This window comes from Xiphophorus hellerii, chromosome 19, assembly GCF_003331165.1.
Source record: "Xiphophorus hellerii strain 12219 chromosome 19, Xiphophorus_hellerii-4.1, whole genome shotgun sequence".
Classification (NCBI taxonomy): domain Eukaryota; kingdom Metazoa; phylum Chordata; class Actinopteri; order Cyprinodontiformes; family Poeciliidae; genus Xiphophorus; species Xiphophorus hellerii.
The window spans coordinates 11,541,276-11,560,330 of record NC_045690.1 but is presented as its reverse complement, the minus strand read 5'-3'; the positions used below and the strand labels follow the sequence as shown (position 1 = coordinate 11,560,330).

General features: G+C 37.3%; 2 protein-coding genes across 5 annotated transcripts in view; one reads left to right on the top strand and one right to left on the bottom strand.

Moving 5' to 3' along the window:
* Positions 1 to 61: 61 nt before the first annotated feature.
* LOC116708989 (sushi domain-containing protein 4-like) lies at positions 62 to 7,684 on the bottom strand. Its single transcript, XM_032547187.1, has 11 exons — positions 7,482 to 7,684; positions 6,848 to 6,989; positions 5,387 to 5,578; positions 4,998 to 5,189; positions 3,674 to 3,865; positions 3,398 to 3,592; positions 3,091 to 3,282; positions 2,739 to 2,933; positions 2,523 to 2,655; positions 2,059 to 2,444; positions 62 to 1,190 (listed from the first exon to the last, which is right to left on the bottom strand). The coding sequence occupies exons 2-11, from the start codon at positions 6,963 to 6,965 to the stop codon at positions 1,165 to 1,167; spliced, it is 1,821 nt and encodes a 606-aa protein (XP_032403078.1). The 5' UTR covers positions 6,966 to 6,989; positions 7,482 to 7,684; the 3' UTR covers positions 62 to 1,164.
* Positions 7,685 to 7,783: 99 nt separating this feature from the next.
* Positions 7,784 to 19,055, top strand: part of fsip1 (fibrous sheath interacting protein 1) — a 34,457-nt gene continuing 23,185 nt past the window's right edge. Inside the window, exons 1-8 of one of the 4 annotated variants that reach the window (XM_032547189.1) lie at positions 7,784 to 7,985; positions 8,071 to 8,122; positions 8,608 to 8,753; positions 8,871 to 8,949; positions 9,915 to 10,004; positions 10,396 to 10,535; positions 10,747 to 10,866; positions 14,976 to 15,137. In XM_032547189.1, the coding sequence (XP_032403080.1) occupies positions 7,857 to 7,985; positions 8,071 to 8,122; positions 8,608 to 8,753; positions 8,871 to 8,949; positions 9,915 to 10,004; positions 10,396 to 10,535; positions 10,747 to 10,866; positions 14,976 to 15,137 (918 nt within the window). In that variant the 5' untranslated portion in view covers positions 7,784 to 7,856. Of the gene's footprint in view, positions 7,986 to 8,067; positions 8,123 to 8,607; positions 8,754 to 8,870; positions 8,950 to 9,914; positions 10,005 to 10,395; positions 10,536 to 10,746; positions 10,867 to 14,975; positions 15,138 to 19,055 lie in introns of all 4 variants that reach the window. The other 3 variants (XM_032547188.1, XM_032547190.1, XM_032547192.1) reach the window with 3 other exon arrangements.

The window sequence follows — 19,055 nt, the reverse complement described above, 5'->3', positions numbered from 1 at the left end:
TGGAAACATTTCACCATAAGACAAGTGATGTGAAAACAGCACTAAAAATGATAAAAGCAGATTGAACACATCAAATAATATTTAATCAAATTTACATGATGTATACAGAATAATCAGACCTTAATTTTTTTTTTTACATATATCAGAACGCAGCTGTAACAAAATCATACACCTTTTAATCTAAAAGTAAACTCAGTGGAAAGGTCAAATAAAGCAAACACTGAAATTACACCGATCTGTACACATGTTCTTTTTGCTATCTTGCTTTTTCTGACGGACGTATCTGCCCAAACACTTCACGTCACATCTGACGTTACGGCATCCAAAGGAAAATGAACTACAAACTACCTTTGAGAGACTACACGAGCTGCAGAGGCATCACAACAGCTGATCAACAGCTTTCTCGGCACAAATAAATAAACACGTTTTAGGCTTGAAGCAGGAGTTTCCCAGCAGCCTCAATAACTTAACAAAATACAATATCTTCAGGTGAGGTGTTTCACAATGCCACAGATAATCAATCACTAAGCAGTGAGGGCATTTTACTGACATTCACTTTTAAAACTCCTTATTTCACATAATATAGATACCTGTGCATAGAAGTGGAAAGCTAAGGCCTTATAAGGGAAAGAATATGAGCATGAAGAGGGAAAACCAGAAGGAGAAATAGGATGGATGTAGTATTATCCTACATATTGACATTTAACTGTTGACTAAAACTTCCAAATGTTAGAAGAAAACACTATAAGCTTTTACTACTTCAATAGTAATGTGGGTTCATGCATCTTAGCAAATGTGTTTCTTAAGTGACGTGTGATTTATGTAAATAGTAAACAAGTCAGACTTTTGTTTTTACAAAATGAGTTTACAGATTTGCTCAATAAACTGCAAAGCGTCATTTTTAAGACACGTTCGTTCATTCCAACCTGCCTCCTCCTTTCATTTTTTCTGCATTTTCAGAAAGTAGACAAACGTACACACTGTTGGAATGCCTAATTTAAGCATATGTACATGTAATTTCCACATCTGTATTCCTTTGGGATGGTCAGATGAACCATGTTCAGAGTGAATGAGAGCTTCACTCATTAACCGGCGTCATCTCTGCTGATAAAAGTCTGTTAACCAGTAAAGGTCAGTACTGGTGACTTGTCTCTTCTGTATGCTTCAGGCCTCCTTCAGTAATGGCATATCTATGGAAAAAAAAAAAAGTTAACTGTGTCTGGGGTATATGAATAAATTAGAATATCACTGGGAAGCTAATATAAATAATTCAATTGAAAAGGTGAAACTCATATTACATGCAGTTAAAACATGATGTTAACATACACTGAGTAAAAAGGCACGTCAACTTTAAAATGATTGGCGTCTGAAAATAAAACAAACCAAACCTTGCTGTTTTAGGTCAGTTAGGATTACCAAACTTATTTCCTGGTTGATGTTTCTACATGTTGCCTCAATATTTTTATACACTATGGCCAAAGACTTCCATTTTGAATCAATCAAGTTTCCACAAGGCATGTTTAAAAAATGTCCCTGAATGCATTTAGAAATTTTAAATTGGATTTTTAACAATGACTTCTTCTTTTCTGAGTGGCCTTTTAGCCCAGGTTGAAACAAGACATGTTTCACTATGTATACTGAGATTCTAACCTGCTTCAACACACATATTTAAATGGTATTTTACTGATGTTCTGGGGTGGATACTCACATTTCCTGTATTGCACCATGAATTGGCTTTCCACTTGTTTATTTTTCTTTGAACAGATGAATATGGCACCCTGACATGTCTGGAAATTGTACTCAATGATGACCCAAACATTTTGGAAGTTGTTGAGTCTCTCCCTGATATCATCATCAGAGTTTTCCCAAATTGTTTAAAAGCATATAAATCTTAATGAACTTAAGCTTTGACTGTGAAAAAGTTATCTTTCAAGTGTTAGTCAGGCATTTATCAAATAGAAATAATTTAGGTAATCATAACAGATTTTAAAACACTACAGTTTCATCTAATCTAACGTCAGACATGGAGAAAAATGTTTGTGTGTCCTAATTTTTTACCATCAGAGTAATCCATCTCAGAGTCTAGCGACAGGCTGTGTTGGTCACTGCCTGCAGATGCCCTTCTACGTGCAGCGGCGGTGCATCCGGTTGCACCTGCATGCTCCAGAATCCAACCGGAAGACAACGGTGAGGAAGAGGAGGACTGCAGCACAGGGTGAACAACAGGCATCTCGGACTGATGCTGTTTGAGAGAAGATGGCCTCGACGGGCCGGCCTCTAGTGCTGAGGCATGCTGACCCTCAGACAACACTATCTGGACTCTGGACTCTGGGCTGAGTGTGGAAGCTCCACTGCTGCTTACAGCCTCCTCGTAGGAAGGAAGAGTCACCTGGACCCCTTCCACCATGATGGAGACAGGCTGCCCCGATACCCCATGGTCACGTCTACGGAAATAATTTACAATTTGTTCATTTGTTTTTACAAAGAGCAGATTCAAGATAATATTCGGAAGGACGACTCACCGATGAAAGGACTTGAGTTTAGGCTGCAAAAGTACAAACAGCACCACCAGCAGCAGGATTAAAGCCACTGAACTTGCTGTGGAAGCAACTATGGACAAGGCTGGCATTCCCAAAGGCAAAGTTGGAATGTGGTCTTTGGGGCAGAGAATCAATCAACATAGTTATCGTGCTGCAAAAATTAGCATATTAAAGGTTTATATGTGTCACATTCTTTACCTTGCTCCATGACGCAGCTTATCTTCATTTGGTTGTCCCACTGGCCGTACTGGCAGGTAAGATATTTATAGTCTCCTTTCAGAACATAACCTTCTTCGCAGAAGTATTCAATCACACTGCCGTGAGAAAGTCTTCGGCACGGGGATGGGTGGCATGTGTAGCCTCCGTTCTCTGGCTGATGTGGAGAATCACACACTATGTGGGAAAATATAACAGAAGCATATGTCTTTTATATAACACACCAGGTAAAGAGCAGTCAAACAGCATTATCAAAAAATAGGAAGGAATAGCAATGAAGTTGATACTCTGGGCAAAATATGGAGTTCAAAGACGAGTAATGATGCATCTTTACCGTCACTTTGTATACAGCGAGGAGGTTCTGAGGACCAGTGTCCGGGTGTGGTACAGGTGAGGATGCTGGCTCCATCCAACAGGTAACCGGATTCACAGCTATACTGCAGCACTGACCCCACCGGGAACAAGCTACTGTTCATGTCAGTTAGGTTAGTTAAAGCATGTTCGACCATCGAAGGTCTTACACAGCCTTAAAAAAGAGACACAATAATAAACAAAAAGGTATTAGTGACAAATGCACTTCTTTTGCAGAATTCTTTTTTAGTTATGTAACTCTTCAAATATTTTTATAGTAGTTCATCCACCTTGTTTAATAACACAAGTGACTGGCGATATGTTGTCCCATTTTTCGTAGCGACAGGTTCTGAATTTGTAGTCTCCTTTGAGAATGTAACCTGCATCACAGAAATACTCCACGACAGTGCCGTGAGAAAATCGTCTGCATGGGGATGGGTGGCAGGTGTAGCCTCCGTTTTCTGGCTGATATGGAGGCTGGCAAACTGCCAATGAAAGAAAAAATGACATTTTCAAAACCTACTGTAAACACTTCTAGTACACTCAGAAAGGCATCCCATGTGTACCGTCATTGCGTATGCAGCGAGGAAGATTAGAGGACCAGTCTCCGATCGAAGTGCAGGTGAGGATGCTGCGACCGACCAGCAGGTAACCTGGATCACAGCTGTACTGCAGCACTGTGCCCACTGGAAACAAGCTCCTGTTGGTGTCTGTCAGATTAGTTGAACCGTGTTGCACCACAGAGGGTCTAATGCAACCTTAAATAAACGTGACATGGGAAAAAAATCAGATTGTTAATTGGTCTTTAGTTCATTGTTTTGAGAGTAAAAGATAAAAGTACCAAAAAATAATCTACTATTGACTGAAAAACTGGCAGATATAATGGTTCTGACCACTGACCAGTAAGCTGGAACTCAAAAACAATCTTTGCCCAATCAGTGAACACACATTGCTACCATGTTACATTGACATCTTGTTTCAGTGAGGAAGCTGTCATTGCCCAAAAGAAGATTCAATTAGCTTCTGAGACATTTCAAGAAACACGTCTTGATTATTCAGGCTGCGAGAGAGTGGGAGAGAGAGAGCTACACTTCCAGCAGATAATGTGGAAGCTAAACGGAATACAAAAAAGATGCTCTGTCTTTCACAAAGGTTAAGGAGATTTTAGCCGAGCACCAATAATTTCTTTGACAGAAATATCTTCTGTCTTCCATCCCTACTGCTTAGTCCAGACATATGGAGAATACAGCAGATTGTCGTCACATGCAGAACGCAATCGGTATTTGGTATTTGGTAAATGTTGGTCTCTTGGGAACCTTCCTGATCAGCTTCTTCTTCTATCTTTTCTGTTATTTTGTAGAATTGGCCAGTGATGAAATGTCAATATTTATACTATACCATCTGAAAAAAAGTGAAATGTTTTCAACATTTCATTTTTGAGCAGTCACTCTGAGCAGTTTGTTTTATGATGAATTTTAAAAGTTTCAATTCAATTCAGTTTGTATATAAAGTGCAAATGTATACAACATGTTGTCTCAAAGCATTTAAAAAGTAATATCTCGTGAAATTTTTATGCGTTTTTAAGTTATCATGGTCTCATCATTTTATGGGAAAAACTCAGCATTTTAACATTAATTGAAAGCTTCTGTAAATAAATAAAACTCATTAATTTATGAAGGATGGAAAAAGTATCTGAATGCTGTTTTATATCTTTCTTTTTTATAGTTCTCTAGGAGAATTCAGAATCACCCAAATCTAGATCAAAGTTTTACTAAAACCAGGGATTGCCAGTCTGCTATTAAATTTTGAACAAATTTTAAACATTTATTATTTTGGTGACAGGTGTGTATTTAGGACAAACAGATTAAAAACTGTAATATATTGACCAACCTTTGCTTACACAACTGATCTGCATTGGTCCGTCCCACTGTCCATCCTGACACGTCAGGTAGGGATAATCTCCACTGAGAGCAAAGCCCTCATTACAGATGAACTCTATTATAGTGCCATGTGAAAACAATCGACATGGGGATGGATGGCAGGTGTAGCCCCCATTCTCAGGTTTGGAGAGGGGTAGGCATGCTGATGAGGGAAAAGCACAACATACAAATCAGCAGCGCAGCTTTAAAAGTTGCTTATATGTTGGCAAACTGGTCAAAAAATCTGCAGTTTTAGAAACGCGAGAGCAGGATAATTAAAACTCGATAATGTAGAAAATGAAGTTATGAGAATCAGATGGCAGTCTGGTTGATAGAGAAAGGTAGCTTCGAGTGCCTTACCACCACTTCGTATACACTGAGGAGGTTCTGAGGACCACCGGCCCGATGTGGTGCAGGTAAGGATGCTGGGTCCATCTGGCAAGTAACCGGGGTCACAGTTGTACTGCAGCACTGTGCCCACTGGGAACAAGCCTCTGTTGGTCTCTGTGAGGTTTACCCAGCTGTTCTGGACCATGTAAGGCCTCACACATCCTGGGAAAGAAAGGAGTGGAGAGAAAGGGACTTCTGAGAAACTGCGTAATTAAAACAACAAATATGTTCCAAGTTTTGAGAGTCTGGAACACAAAACAGTAACACGGAAAAATAGGACAAACTTGATTCAAGCTAGTTAAAACTGCACCTAAACGTTTTGTTGTCACATTAGATAGAACCTTCAATATACTCTTTACAACTTTCTAACTGAGCTGTCTGCTGTGTTCCTTCGCCTTCATGATGCTGTTTGTTTACTAATGTTCTCTAACAAATCTCAGAGGACTTCATAGAATAGCTGAATTTATACTCACATTAAATTAGACACAGGTGGACTCTTTTTACTTATCAAGTGAATACTGGATTGGTTGTATTAAAAAGTATTTAGATGTGTTCTTTAGATGTATTTGGTCAAAAACACAAATTACTAGTAAAACAAAATAATAATGTGTACCTTGGGCTAAATGGCCCAAGGTACACATTTTTACTAGTTACTGGATGTGAAACAAACAACCCAGTAGTGTGCACTACTATAGGAGAAATAGAAAAAATAAAAAGACGATCATTTTGACTTTAAACCTTCGGCGGTCACAAATTATTAGGTTAGATTTATTGTCATAAAACGAGATTAATAGTACAGCTCTGTTCAGGTTTTTACAATCAAACAGTCAAGACACATAAGACTAGACAGACAATTATAAGTAATAAGTAACAACAATACATAAGCATTTGAACAGCAGAGTTAAATTACTAGCACAAGAGCACCACTGAACAAAACAGCAGATTAGGAGAAAAATAATTTTTTATTGATGTGATAATGGAGTTATCTCTTGTCTGTTGTTGCTATTATTATTGTGTCATGTCATTGTCAATAATTTCATGATTAAAACATAAAATTAATTTTTACTGACAAAATGTTTCAATGTTGAAATAAGATAAACATTTACAAAATTAACATTTTATCATGTAGTTTCTATTCAACATAAACAATGCGTGTATTTTACCATATTTAAATTCAATCACAATTAACTAATTATAGTTCAATAGAATTCATGCAATAATATACTTAATATTGTTATCAATACATACTGATGGTATGGATCTGAAAAAAAAAAAAAAACAACAGCAAAAAAACAAAACAAAACAAAAAAAACTACAGAGTACTAAACACTAGACAAACATTAAGCCAAACAAATTAGGGATTACATATTACATGCACAAACAAATAAACCTTCGCTTTACTCTAATATGCAAACATGAGCTCTGTCTTACCTGAACCTTGCCCAGTGGACGCTAGAGTCAGTACCAGCAGCAACACAAAGGACCGCTCGGTGGCTGAGGTGTGGGCCCAAAAGGCATTTGAAATTGACTCTAAAATTCCATTGCACATCTTCCCCTTCGGAATCAACTCAACCTAACACCAAGGCGAGAACAATACAGTTATACATGTATCATAACAGATACACAACAATAAAATAGACCATCTTCCACCGCCATCATATGCAGACACCTGCTTGGTGCAGGTACATTGCAGAGCTTGGAAAGCTGCCAGTAAAATGGGTGTGATTGTAGCGGTGATATAACTGAGCGCAATTACAGAGAGAAATATTTCATCCAGTACCGTTAAACAGACAAGACTAACTTCCCTGATTGTTGGTCATGTTCAGAAAAGGGGCTTTGAAAACCAAATGCTTATCATTTAACATATTTGCTCCACCTATTTCAGCACCTTAAAAACAAAACATAGAATGATATTGTTAGCATATTGAGTTTTTCTAACATAAGTCGGACTCTAGAAACTGAATATTCCGCATGACTTTGATAGATATGGTAAGCTAAGTGAATCAATGTTATCGTTCTTTGCTTGTTTCCTCTAAGCGCAGATTCAGCTGGATCATTTACTTACCACAAAAAACACGGCCTCCGAACCTCCTCCGTCACAACCTCACGATTTAGACATTTAATAGCAATGTCTCAGCGAAGCTGAGGGAATTGTGTCTTTTTTTGGTAGAAACCCGTTGGCTATGTATGAATCCGTTTGTTTGTAATATGAGCAGCGCAGCGGTACTGAGCTAACCGCTGGCTACCTTCCGAGCTGAAGCCGCTGCGCTAGCTACTGCTGGCTGCTTCGCTTCACCGTCAGCTGTGTCTGAGAAACAACATCCGGGGAGTGTTTGCGTCCGTAGTTACCGACCGTTTACAAGGGGAAGAAACTGTTGACAAGGGCTTGTTGCAGTTAGACTACTCCATATTTATAGTTAGCGAACCAGTAAATAATGCAATGGAAATCCTTAAAGGTAGTTTAGATAATATTTCCCGACCTGCATCGACCGAGCAAACTGGTAACAGATTTTGTCCTGCTGCGCCATTTGAGCTGCTTGTTTTGAGCAACGATTCTGCTGATTTCCAGGTAGATAAACAACTCTTTCACGTTGGCTTTAAACATAATAAAGGTATATTTTATAGCTTAAGAGAACTCTTTTCTATAAAAGCAGAATGGCAGTGGAGAAATGGAACACCATAATAGAGGCACAGGACCTGGTAAAGGTAAATGTTCATTCAAGTAGTGGTTTCAAAGTTAGAACTGTGAATAAATAAAATGAAAAGATGATTTCTAGTAGCGTAATTTTAACATAATTATTAATGGATGGCAACATTTACATTCAGTTATTTATACAGACACACACGCAGACACGCCCGCAAATATAGTTTTTCCTTTCAGTAATGCAATTCTGAAAGGAACACACATTATATGTAAAAAAAAACCTTGAAAATAAATTCATCCTTCAGAATGAGATCATCTCAGAGTGAAACCTTTATTTATTCAGAAAATAAATCTGAAATTAAGAAACAACACTTAAAAATAACAATTAGATGTTTCTGTTAGTTTGAAATTAAAACTGACAGAAACATATGAATGCACAGCTTGCAAATTGAACTCAGCACTTAATTACAATTAAGCTATTGCGCCATTATGCATACCAAAGAATAAATGCTTCTTTCACATCAGTTTTTTTTTGCTGAGGTTACAGGAGATGAAAATGAGGATTCAAAGCTGCAGAGAGCCTTTGAGGAAATGAGACGACTTGATGAAATTCTGTCAGCAGAAATTTTCAAGGAAAAAGAAATTCGGTGTCAAAGAAAAGAACTCCAAGCAAAAATGTGGCAAGAGCTCCAGGTAGACATGACATCAGTGCTTGGGTAGCCAGGTGAAAATAGTCTTTTTAATGAAATGAGTAACATTTATGCTGCATAATGTATGATTATATGCTCTGTTCTTTTTTTTTTCTTACAGAGAAAACCTGACAAATACTCTGACTGTGCTCATGAAGCTTTCAACACAAAGCTGTTTTTGGCTTTGGAAGCCTACACTTGTGTGTAAATCCAACACCGATTAAGAACATTACTAAAAAGCGTGGTGTACCTGGTTTAAGTGTTGATATGCCTTAAACATTTTCATATTCTGACCCAGTAGAACCACACACTTCAGTGAGTTTCATTGGGACTTTATGTCAAAGTAGTGGATTTTGTTTGAAGTATGTAGAAAAATTATGTACGTTCTTTGCTTACTTTTCTTTACATGATATTTTAACATCATTCAGATTAAATGAAGAGAATTGATGAACATCAGTTTAGAAGTATTTTCACAGATTCTCACTTGGACCTATGTTTGAACTTTGACTGAACCATTCTAGTACATTAATATGTGTTTATGTGAACCGTTCCATTGTAGCTCTGTCTGTATGTTTAGGAATGTTTTCCTGTTGAAATGTGAACATTTGGCCCAATCTTGGATCTTTTGCATCGTTTAACAAATTTCATACAGCAGGTCTAAATCTGTAGCTTCTAATGAACTCTAACCAGCTCTACTCTCCCTGCACAAGATCAGCATTTCCAAATCATGACAACCACTTTGTTCAGTGTTAGCCATTTATGGTCTGATGTGAACAGATCAGCTTATTCAACACATTTACCACATACCTTGTGACAATCTGTAAACAAGGCATCTTTTCTATGGAAATGAAATGAAATCTTTATTTATTTTGAGCATATGAAATGCAAGATTTTGCTTAGGGGTATCATGGTGAAGATGATGGATTAAAAATACATGCTAAAAACTTTTGAATTTTATATGTAAAAAGAAAAAGTCAGTTTTCCCTCCATGTTTCAGTTATGCAGTAATTTGTGTTGGTTTATAGCATAAAGTCCCAATAAAATACTCTAAAGTTTGTGGTTGTGTTATGACAATATGTGAAAAAGTTCAGGGAGTATGATTGCTTATGAGAGGCAATGAAGGCCTGTCTGCCATACACGCTAATATGGTTTTATTATCACAAAGGTACAAAAGAAGAGGACCATTATGCACCTGTGTTTGAGACCCAGGTTCCGGACTGTGAGCATGATGGGGACGACCAAGGCCTGCAGCAAGGTGAGCTTGTGCTACTTTAGAACATTATTTTCATTTGTGTTAACAAATTTGTGCACTGGATGGCGCTAAAAGCTCACGAAGCCTGTAATAGTAGGTTTTCTCCATTAATGTGACATTTTCTTTTTTCCAAAGATCTTTGCAAAACTTTAGTCACTCTTCAACAATTTCCTAATAAAAATCTTAGGAATTTTTATGGTATTAAAATCCCAGAGAATGAGAAAAAAAAAACTTTTTAAACAGAAGCTATAGAGGAGTGAGGAATTCTGTGTTTTCCCCAGGAACACACATCTGAAATGTTAGCATATGTTTCATTAGTGAATATTTCATCATGTTTAAAAAGATGCATTCTTAAACGTTTCTTCACTGAAATAAGACGTGTCTTACTCGACAGCTGAAAAGCCGCCTTACAGCTTGACTTCATCATTTGAAGGAAGCAGTGCAAATAATGAGGGCCTCCGGTTTGTGGAGAGCAACAGCAAAACTTCCAAAACAAAAAACAAACAGAAGGACTTTGTCCAGAGGAACATCGAGGTATGATTAAGCTCATGTTGCGTAAAAAAAATTGCACTATTTTCTCATGTCTTTGAGTTAAGTTTTTCAGCTGTTGATTTTTCCAGGTGGAAAAATGTGTTTTCCTTTAGATATACAGACTCACGTCTATATATCAGCACTGATTGCATAAAAATGTTATGCAAATGTTGATTTTCCATCTTTTTCCCCATTATGTTGTGTAATGCAATAGCTGGCAAGCAGTGATGTGGGTCGAGTGCGCTTGACCCGTGCAGAGAAAGAGCGTCTGGCTGAACTCCTTCAAGAAATAAACGAAGAGGAAGAGGACAGCGCCAGCGGCACAGACAGTGAGGTAGGCTAACATTTGGCCATAACAGACAACATATGCTGTAGGCTGAGTCTTTCTATTCTACCATCTATGTAGAATCCTTAAGGGGAGGCACTATGTCCAACTGTATTATTAATAACTAATACTTACTGCAATAAATATATATTTTTTCTGCATTTACATTATGTGCATTTTGTTAATCACAATATTTTAAATATCATATTATGATTAAAAACAATGTTCCTAACTACAGGGCCTTGAAGGTTTTCCCAACCCTTGGACTCTTCACTTTTTTTAAAATCTTGTTGCAAGCAGAAACTTTCGGATATTTTATTTGGATTTTATACGAAAGACCAGCACAAAAAGGTGTACAACTGTAAAATGAAAGTAAATGTTTTTTCCCCCTCTCAAATAAAATCTAAATATATGTGGTGATGGCAGCATCATGTTGTGGGGATGTTTGTCTGCAGCACGGATGGATAATATATTTAAGAGTTGAGGGGCAAATTGAGGTTAATGCAGGAAAGTCCAGGAAAAAAACTTTGAATCTTCAAATAACTTGAGACTGAGACTAATGTTACATGAAGGCTACAATAGAAATTTGGTGTAAGTTTGAAAGAACAATTTCTTTTTTTTTTTTTTTTTTGGTTTTAAAATAATAATAATAAAAAAACATAAAACCTTACCAGAAATAGGATGGATATCTTTTCTTCCATGGGATATTGGTATTTGTGGACAATGATGTAAAACAAAAACCATATAGTTTCCAACCTAATGACAAGAAAAATGTATCTAAAACATATTACCTGTACTTTGGGCCATTCTGTTATGAAAATTGAATGCAATTATCCCTTTAAAAAACAAAAAAATATATCTATGTACTTGGTTCTTTATCATTTTAGCCAAAGTCAATTAGAGCCATTGTGAAAGATTTAAAGAGCCACTTGCAGCTCCAGAGCTGCAGGTTGCAGACCTCTGCTCTAAGCTGAAGCTTCTGACTCGAAGTATTTCAAATTATGAACCAGATGTCAAATGCCACATGTGGTTTGCTTGGAATGCTGGATGTTGTGAATTAATTTTATAATCCTGGATTCACAGCTATTCCCCCCTCATGTTTTTCAGCAAAAACTGAGAAGAATGGATCTTTCAGACAGACATACAGCTGTTCTCACATTACGGTTGTGGGGACAGAGTACAGAAGCTAGGAGAAGGAGACCTTTTGCTTCTCCTTTGAGGATTAAGCTGAGACATTGCTACTTGGAGCAGTCCAATGATTCATTCAGAGTCCTAACTTCACATGTTTTGACTTTCACATTTATTTGCCTTAATTACTTCTTGGGCTGCTATAAAATCAGTTCAAATTCTGATGGGCTGATGCCTGCGCAAAAGTCAGGCAAAAAATACACTTGTCTCTTAACATGCGATTCTGTTTAAATCAACCCAGGCAGCTCTGCATCAATAGAACAGCTTGCCAGGATTTTTAGGGTATTTGAATGTCTTACTGTTTTTTTTTTTAATGATGTTTGCCTTGACTTTAGAACAATACTGCAGTGATTACGGTGGCAGATACCAAACAGACTGGAGTGCAGATGCTCTGGACTTTTTTATTAGCTAGAGGAAGCGTTCCTGTTTCCTGTTATTGTAAGGCATGCTTGTATGAATGGCCATGACAGAGTGAGGATATTGTTTATGTCACCAGGACTTTGGTGGTGGACATCACCCAGCTCTTGGCAGAATCCCTTGGTGCACATTTATCAAAACGTGCTGCTCAGTGTTTACCTCAGGCACTTGCATTCTCACACAGGTCACCTCCGCGCTGCAGTGTAGACGTGTTACAGTCGCGTCATTAGGAGCCGGTACTTACTGAAGACTTTTAGGCATTCGGGGCTTACATACGCAAGCACAAACATTCCTCGCCTAATTCCTCAGATGTTGTGGGAAAAAGATAAAAAGGTGCTTAAATACATACAGATTTATCTAAATAATGCATCAGCTATGCAGTATAAACAATATTTATAACTTTCCAGTGAAAACCCTTATTATCTTAGCTCAGTCTCAAATTCCAACTACTATTTATGTTTTTTAAGAAAATATGATGGAAAGATTAGTTTAGAGACTAATTGTGATGCTACTTGCAAACACACAGCTTAAGCTGATCCTTAAGGAGGCTTATATGTATCAGGGTAAGTCAAAAATATTACATTTTACAGCTACAAAGCTGTCAAACCTCTGAAGATAGCAAAAATAAGTGGAGTACACATGCTATTTCCAATTTAATTTGATACCCCTGAAAACATGAAGTGTTTATCATTTAACACTCAATGAAGATAGAGTCCACCTGTGTGTAGTTTAATCTTTGAATAAATGCAGCTGTTCAATAAAGGCTTTGGAGGTTTGTTACAAAAAAAATGTCATGGAGATCAAGCAAAACTGCACATAGGTCAGAGATAAAGCTTCAGATAGCTTCCATAAGATAAAATAGTAAGAAACAACTGCAAAGCTACCAAGATGTCCGTCTACCTAAGCTAACAGGCCAGACATGGAGAGCTTTAATCAGAGAAGCATCCAAGAGGCCTGTACTAGGTCTGGGGAAGCTCCACAGCTTAGGTGGGATAAACTGTTGAATCTCAGTTGTGTACTCCACAAATCTGCCCCTTATAGAAAAGTGGAAAGAAGAAAGCAGTTATTACAAGAGAGCCAGAAGAAGTCCTGTTTTTAGTTTGCCATCATTCATGTAGCTTGTAAGTCAGAAAATAAAGTAAAAGGTCCCTCAGTTCTTAAATTCGAAGTAATCCAGATATGAGGGTATCTGGATTACTTTAAATATGGGTACCCAGTTTTACCCATATACTGTATAAAACTGGGTATATTGAATAATTTTTGAAAGTTAAAAACAATCAAAGGCAAAATGAGGATGAGTAGGAGCATGATGAGCTTTTCCTTCAATTGCTTACTGTTAGAATCTTGGGTTGTTTTGATGATTTCATTCTAGTTTATCCTGTTTCTTGGTCTCTTTCTTTGATTAGATTAGTCTTGTTTCTATTTTACTTTAGTTAAGACCTTCTTAGTTTTTCTAGTTATGTTCATTTCTTGTCTCTTTAAATTCTTTAGATTAATTTCCTAGTCCCTGGGTAGTCTCCCTTGCCCCCTGTGCCATTTTCTCTCTCTCTCTGTTCAGCCTGCCTTCGGCTCTCTCCCCTCACACCTGCAACCCGTTAGCTCGTCAGCCCGGGTCTGCTGTTCCAGCAGTCACCCTCATGGCATTTAAACCCTTCTCTTGCTCACACTCCCTGCTGGTCCCTCCTGTTATTGTCCCTGTTGTTATTATTTTCATGGATTAATGGCATTTCTTCTGCTCTGGCTCCCTGTGGTTATTTTTGTAAGTTTTATGTAATTTATTTCAAACAAGCTGTTTTAATGAAACAGCTTGTAGCTGTACAAGCCTCTCTCAAATGCCTCTCTGCATTTGAGCTTACTGTCAAACACGCATATCGTGACACAACATATTTGTGAGCAGGATTCACCTCATTTTGTGTTTAGTATGCATATGGTTTCTATGTTTGTTGAAAAACTGAAATTCCATCATTGCAGAACACACATGGGAACAAAAAGGCCTCAGATATATTCTGGCTTCAGGTAAACCTCTGCCATAGTTCAAAAACCTGCCTTTGTCATAAAAACCAGTGGGGCTCTACCATTTTGTATTTGGGATGCACTTCAACTTCCTAATGAGCTTCTATGTTTGCTGCTTCCTTCTGCCAGTTTTCCTCCCAGCACTCAGAGGTTACAGCTGTGCTCTGTTTAGAGTAATAAACTGCTTTGGCATGTTAATATTCTTAATAGGTCCTATCTCACCACTACAATGTGCTGAGTTCAACAGCCATGCGCTGGTTCCCACAGAATCCAATAGGAGTGTCACTGAGTCATGCAGAGAGTGCCATTTGTCTCTCATTAACACAGAACTCATTCAGAAGTGGAGAGCAGAAGTCAGACTGCACCTCTTCCCTGATTCTGACATCATTGTAATAATATTGCTAGATAATGTTTATCAGTGCACTGTTTAGGTTGCTACAGAGCAAAGCAGTCTTATACCCCATGGACCATGACTTACTATGCTGACGACTGTTTTCCAGGAGGCTGTGTGGGCTACGTCAGTCTCTGCAGGCCAGGGTTACACCCCAGAGCCTTCTGATCTGGAGCATCTGATGGAGATTGATGCTAAAATTCGCCTCCTCCTTCCTGCTGAAGAACTCCACTCCCTGCAGAGCTCGAACACAGACCTTAGCGTGTTCCAGGTAAATTATCCCAAATATTCAGAGCTTTGCAAAAGTATTCACATCCCTTTAACTTTTGTCATGTTAGAACTGAAAACTATAATGTGTTTATTTGGTGGACTTTATGTATTTGTATTCAACGTCATGAATCAGAGTAAAACCAAGCTGGAGTTCCTTTGGGGCATTTCTCCAGCTTTGAAGATGTAAGGATTTATATTAAGTCTTTGTAAAATGGCTCAAGCTCAGTCAGATTGAATAGAAAGCAAGTCCTCATCAATGTTCAATCCTCCCAACTGTTTCTCAGTTGGATTGCTCCATCATGTCTGAGCAAATCCCCTGTCCTCGCTGAAGAAAGACATTGTCATGGCATGATGCTGCCATTGTAGCACAGAGGATGTAGAATGTAGAACAAATACATTGTATAGCTGGTTTGCATGTCATAAAATCAGAAGCACCTATAGTATTGCACAACCTGTATTTGTGATGTTCCTTTAGTGGAGAAATTCATTTGTATAGGCTTGCATTGCAAAAAGCAGGTAGTGTCACAACAGTTTTCAATTTCCAGTTTGTTGAACTTTCAAAAAGAATAAACTCACCTAAGATGTGATGTAATTCTCAGATCCAAGCTTTGTCTTCTGAGAAAAGATAACAAATATACTATCCATTACATACTGGTTGTATTAACCTGGGATTTCACTGGGTTTGTTCCTCAGTGCTTTCTTTAAGCTTTTATGTTTTTTTTTGTTTGTTTGTTTTCTATTTGTAAATTTACTAATTAAAAAGAGATTGTTCTGACATTTAAATGTTGGTCAATAAAATTAAAAGCTCAAAATCAGTATCTTCATAAGCAGTTCTCAGTCATATGCTCTGACTTAGAAAAGCTCAACAAACTTTAATAATATGTCCAATTTTATAGTTGGGATATAAAACACTAGACTCAGTGTACAACAAGTCTATTTATCTGTGAAGTCAAATGAAATGCATAAACTGCAAAGCAAAAAAAAAAATATGTTCAGCTGCACATCTATTCAAAAACGTACTCTATCAATTTGGAATCACAACTGACCTAAAATGCATGCCTTTGGATTCTTGGAGAGAACTTGAGTGGCAAAAAGAAAAGAAACCAAACAAAGCTGGCATGTAGCAAGAATTTCAAACTGGAGGCCTTCTTGTTGTGGAGAGGCAGTAATGACCACTATAGCCTCCTGAGACCCAGAAAAAAAAAAGTTTTTGAATTTTTTCTTTTTTTCACTACATGACTCTTTGGGGTGAAAAAACATCACTACAATTGAAAAAGTTTCAAAACATGTTATTATTTATTTATTACAGTATGTCCTTTGGAGAGGACATCGGGACTCTCTTGTGGCAAATATGAACACATTTTGAGGCCCAGGATGTCCTCTCTAAGGACCAACAGGATTTAACACAGTGGCATGTATGGTTTCAGAGTTATGAACAAAAAAACCTATGTCCTCCACAGAGGACAAAAATGTATTGCTGGGTCTCAGGAGGATAGCAACATGGTGCCCCTCAAAAGGTCCCTGAGTGACATATTTTCAATTAAAGGGATCAAAGAAAGTGATGGGGTTGTGTTGTTCATACTGGATATTTGAGTTTATCACAAAGGGCACCTAAATATATGCTATAAAGAAATATTGTCTTTTTCCATTTATGTTCCCTTTAATAACAAACATATATGTGAATCAGGGAAAACAAACCAAATCTAAGAATTTGTATTCAGTTTTGTATGAATTGTACCTTGAGTCATAGTTAAGCTCTGTAATCTCTTTTGCATCTAAGAGTAACTTTAAAATGTATAATCATAGAGCTGAAGTTTCCAAGCTGTTCTGTGTTTGAATTTATTGTTGGTAATAAACTCTGTCTCAGAACAGTTTCCCACAATATTCAAAGTTTGATTCTATGCACTTGATTTGCAAAACCTGTCACCAAAAATTGCTCATTTTGGAACTGTTTCACAAAACCACCATCTGGAGAAAAAAAATGACTGTTCTGATTATTTTACTGTCAGGATGTGAATATGGGTACCGTATTTTCTTTTGAGCTTCTTTTCAGTTAAAGTGCCACAAACTCCTAAATAAACAAGTGATTAACATTTTTATCTATGTGAAAATTGTAAATATGATTGTAAAATGAGAAATAATAAATCCTAATTGAGGGCTGGTAGTTGGCAGCACTGCCAGCAAGAAGGTCCTGGGTTTGAATCCTGGCGTGAGGTCTTCCTGCATGGAGTTTGCATGTTCTCCCTGTGCATCCATTAGTTCTCTGGTGCTCTGGCTTACTACCACAGTCCAAAAAACGTTAACTGATCTCTCTAAATTGACCTTAGGTATGTGTGTTTGTTTCTGTGGTGGACTAGCAACCTGTCCAGGATGTGCCCCACCTCTCAGTCAATGACTACGTCGCTCATTGAGCCACAAAACAATAGACAGCTCAATGACTGTCTATTGAGCTGATTGCTATTGGGCACATTACTGTTTGTATTATCAAACAGTAACCTATTTGACAATACAAATAAATTTAGCAATAAATTCATGATGTGAGTCATTGAACTTTTTTTTTCTCCATTTCCACTTTTTAATTGTCTTCACAAGCCAAATAAGTTCTTGGAAAATCTAAAGTCTCATCCATTTATCATCTGCTCTTCATTAAAGCTTAAAAGACTAGTGCAGAGTACTTTTTCTGAGGCATTACTGGAAGTTGTTAACACCCAAGCTTTTGAAATAAGAATAAAATGTAGTATTTGAATTTGAGTTGGTGAACACCACACCTGTTGGGGCAACAAAAAAGAAAAGCCAATCACCCTGTAAATTTTTTGCAGAGTCAATGATTTGTTTCAGGTCAGTACTCATAAATCTTTAAAGAGCACATAAAAAGAAATATGCTTTTGTTTTGCAGTACCTTTCTTCTCAGTAGTTAGAATTTTTAAATGGTGTCTCTTAGACAGCAGTTTAAAAAACTTAATGTTTTCTTGCTCTTTGCACGCTGTGATAAACATAAAGGAATGTAATATTTCTATGCTTTTTTGTTTCTCACTGATATTAAATTTCTGTTTTCCAAATTCATGTGTGTTTCAAACTGATTGAAACAGTTTGAAACATACAGTACAGACCAAAGGTTTGGACACACCTTTCTAATTCAATGGGTTTTCTTTATTTTCATGACTATTTATAAGGCAAGAAATCCCACTTATTAACCTGACAGGGCACACCTATGAAGTGAAAACCATTTCAGGTGACTACCTCTTGAAGCTCATCAAGAAAATGCAGAGTGTGTGCAAAGCAGTAATCACAGCAAAAGGTTGCTACTTTGAAGAAACTAGAATATAAGGGGTATTTTCAGTTGTTTTACACTTTTTTGTTTAGTGCATATTTCCACATGTGTTATTCATAGTTTTGGTGCCTTCAGTGTGAATCTACAATGTCAATAGTCATGAAAATAAAGGAAACTCATTGAATTAAAAGGTGTGTCCAAACTTTTGGTCTGTACTGTACATGTCCTTTTTTATATTTTGTAAGACTGGATAAAGTAAAAAAAAAAAAGGGCTGGCACCAGCATGCATGTTGCCACAAAGCAGAGTCATCCCCCCATCAGATTATAATTACAGAGGTAGTGGAGGTAAATGAGTAACAGATCCAGAAAAAGAGCTTTTCGGTTTTTTATTTTCTGTATATTAGCATGAGACATATAGCCTACAGCCAGTCACACACAGTACCATGGAAAACTACTTATACCTGTTGAACCGTTTCATATTTGTCACAATTCTAACACAAACTTCAGTGTACAAGGATCTGCCTTTGAAACTAACCTACTTAGTAAATAATCCATCTGTGTTTAATTTAATTTCTGAACAAATCCAGCCATTGTGAGAAGGCATAAGTGTTTGTTAAAGAACATTGATGAACAAAGAGCATCATAGAG

Excerpts from the sequence above, each read along its gene's own strand:
- LOC116708989 (XM_032547187.1), bottom strand. The coding sequence starts at position 6,965 with ATGTGCAATGGAATTTTAGAGTCAATTTCAAATGCCTTTTGGGCCCAC. Across the intron at positions 3,866-4,997 it reads GATCAGTTGTGTAAGCAAAG|GTTGCATTAGACCCTCTGTG; the intron begins GTTGGTCAATAT and ends CGTTTATTTAAG. Across the intron at positions 2,656-2,738 it reads AAGCTGCGTCATGGAGCAAG|ACCACATTCCAACTTTGCCT; the intron begins GTAAAGAATGTG and ends TCTGCCCCAAAG.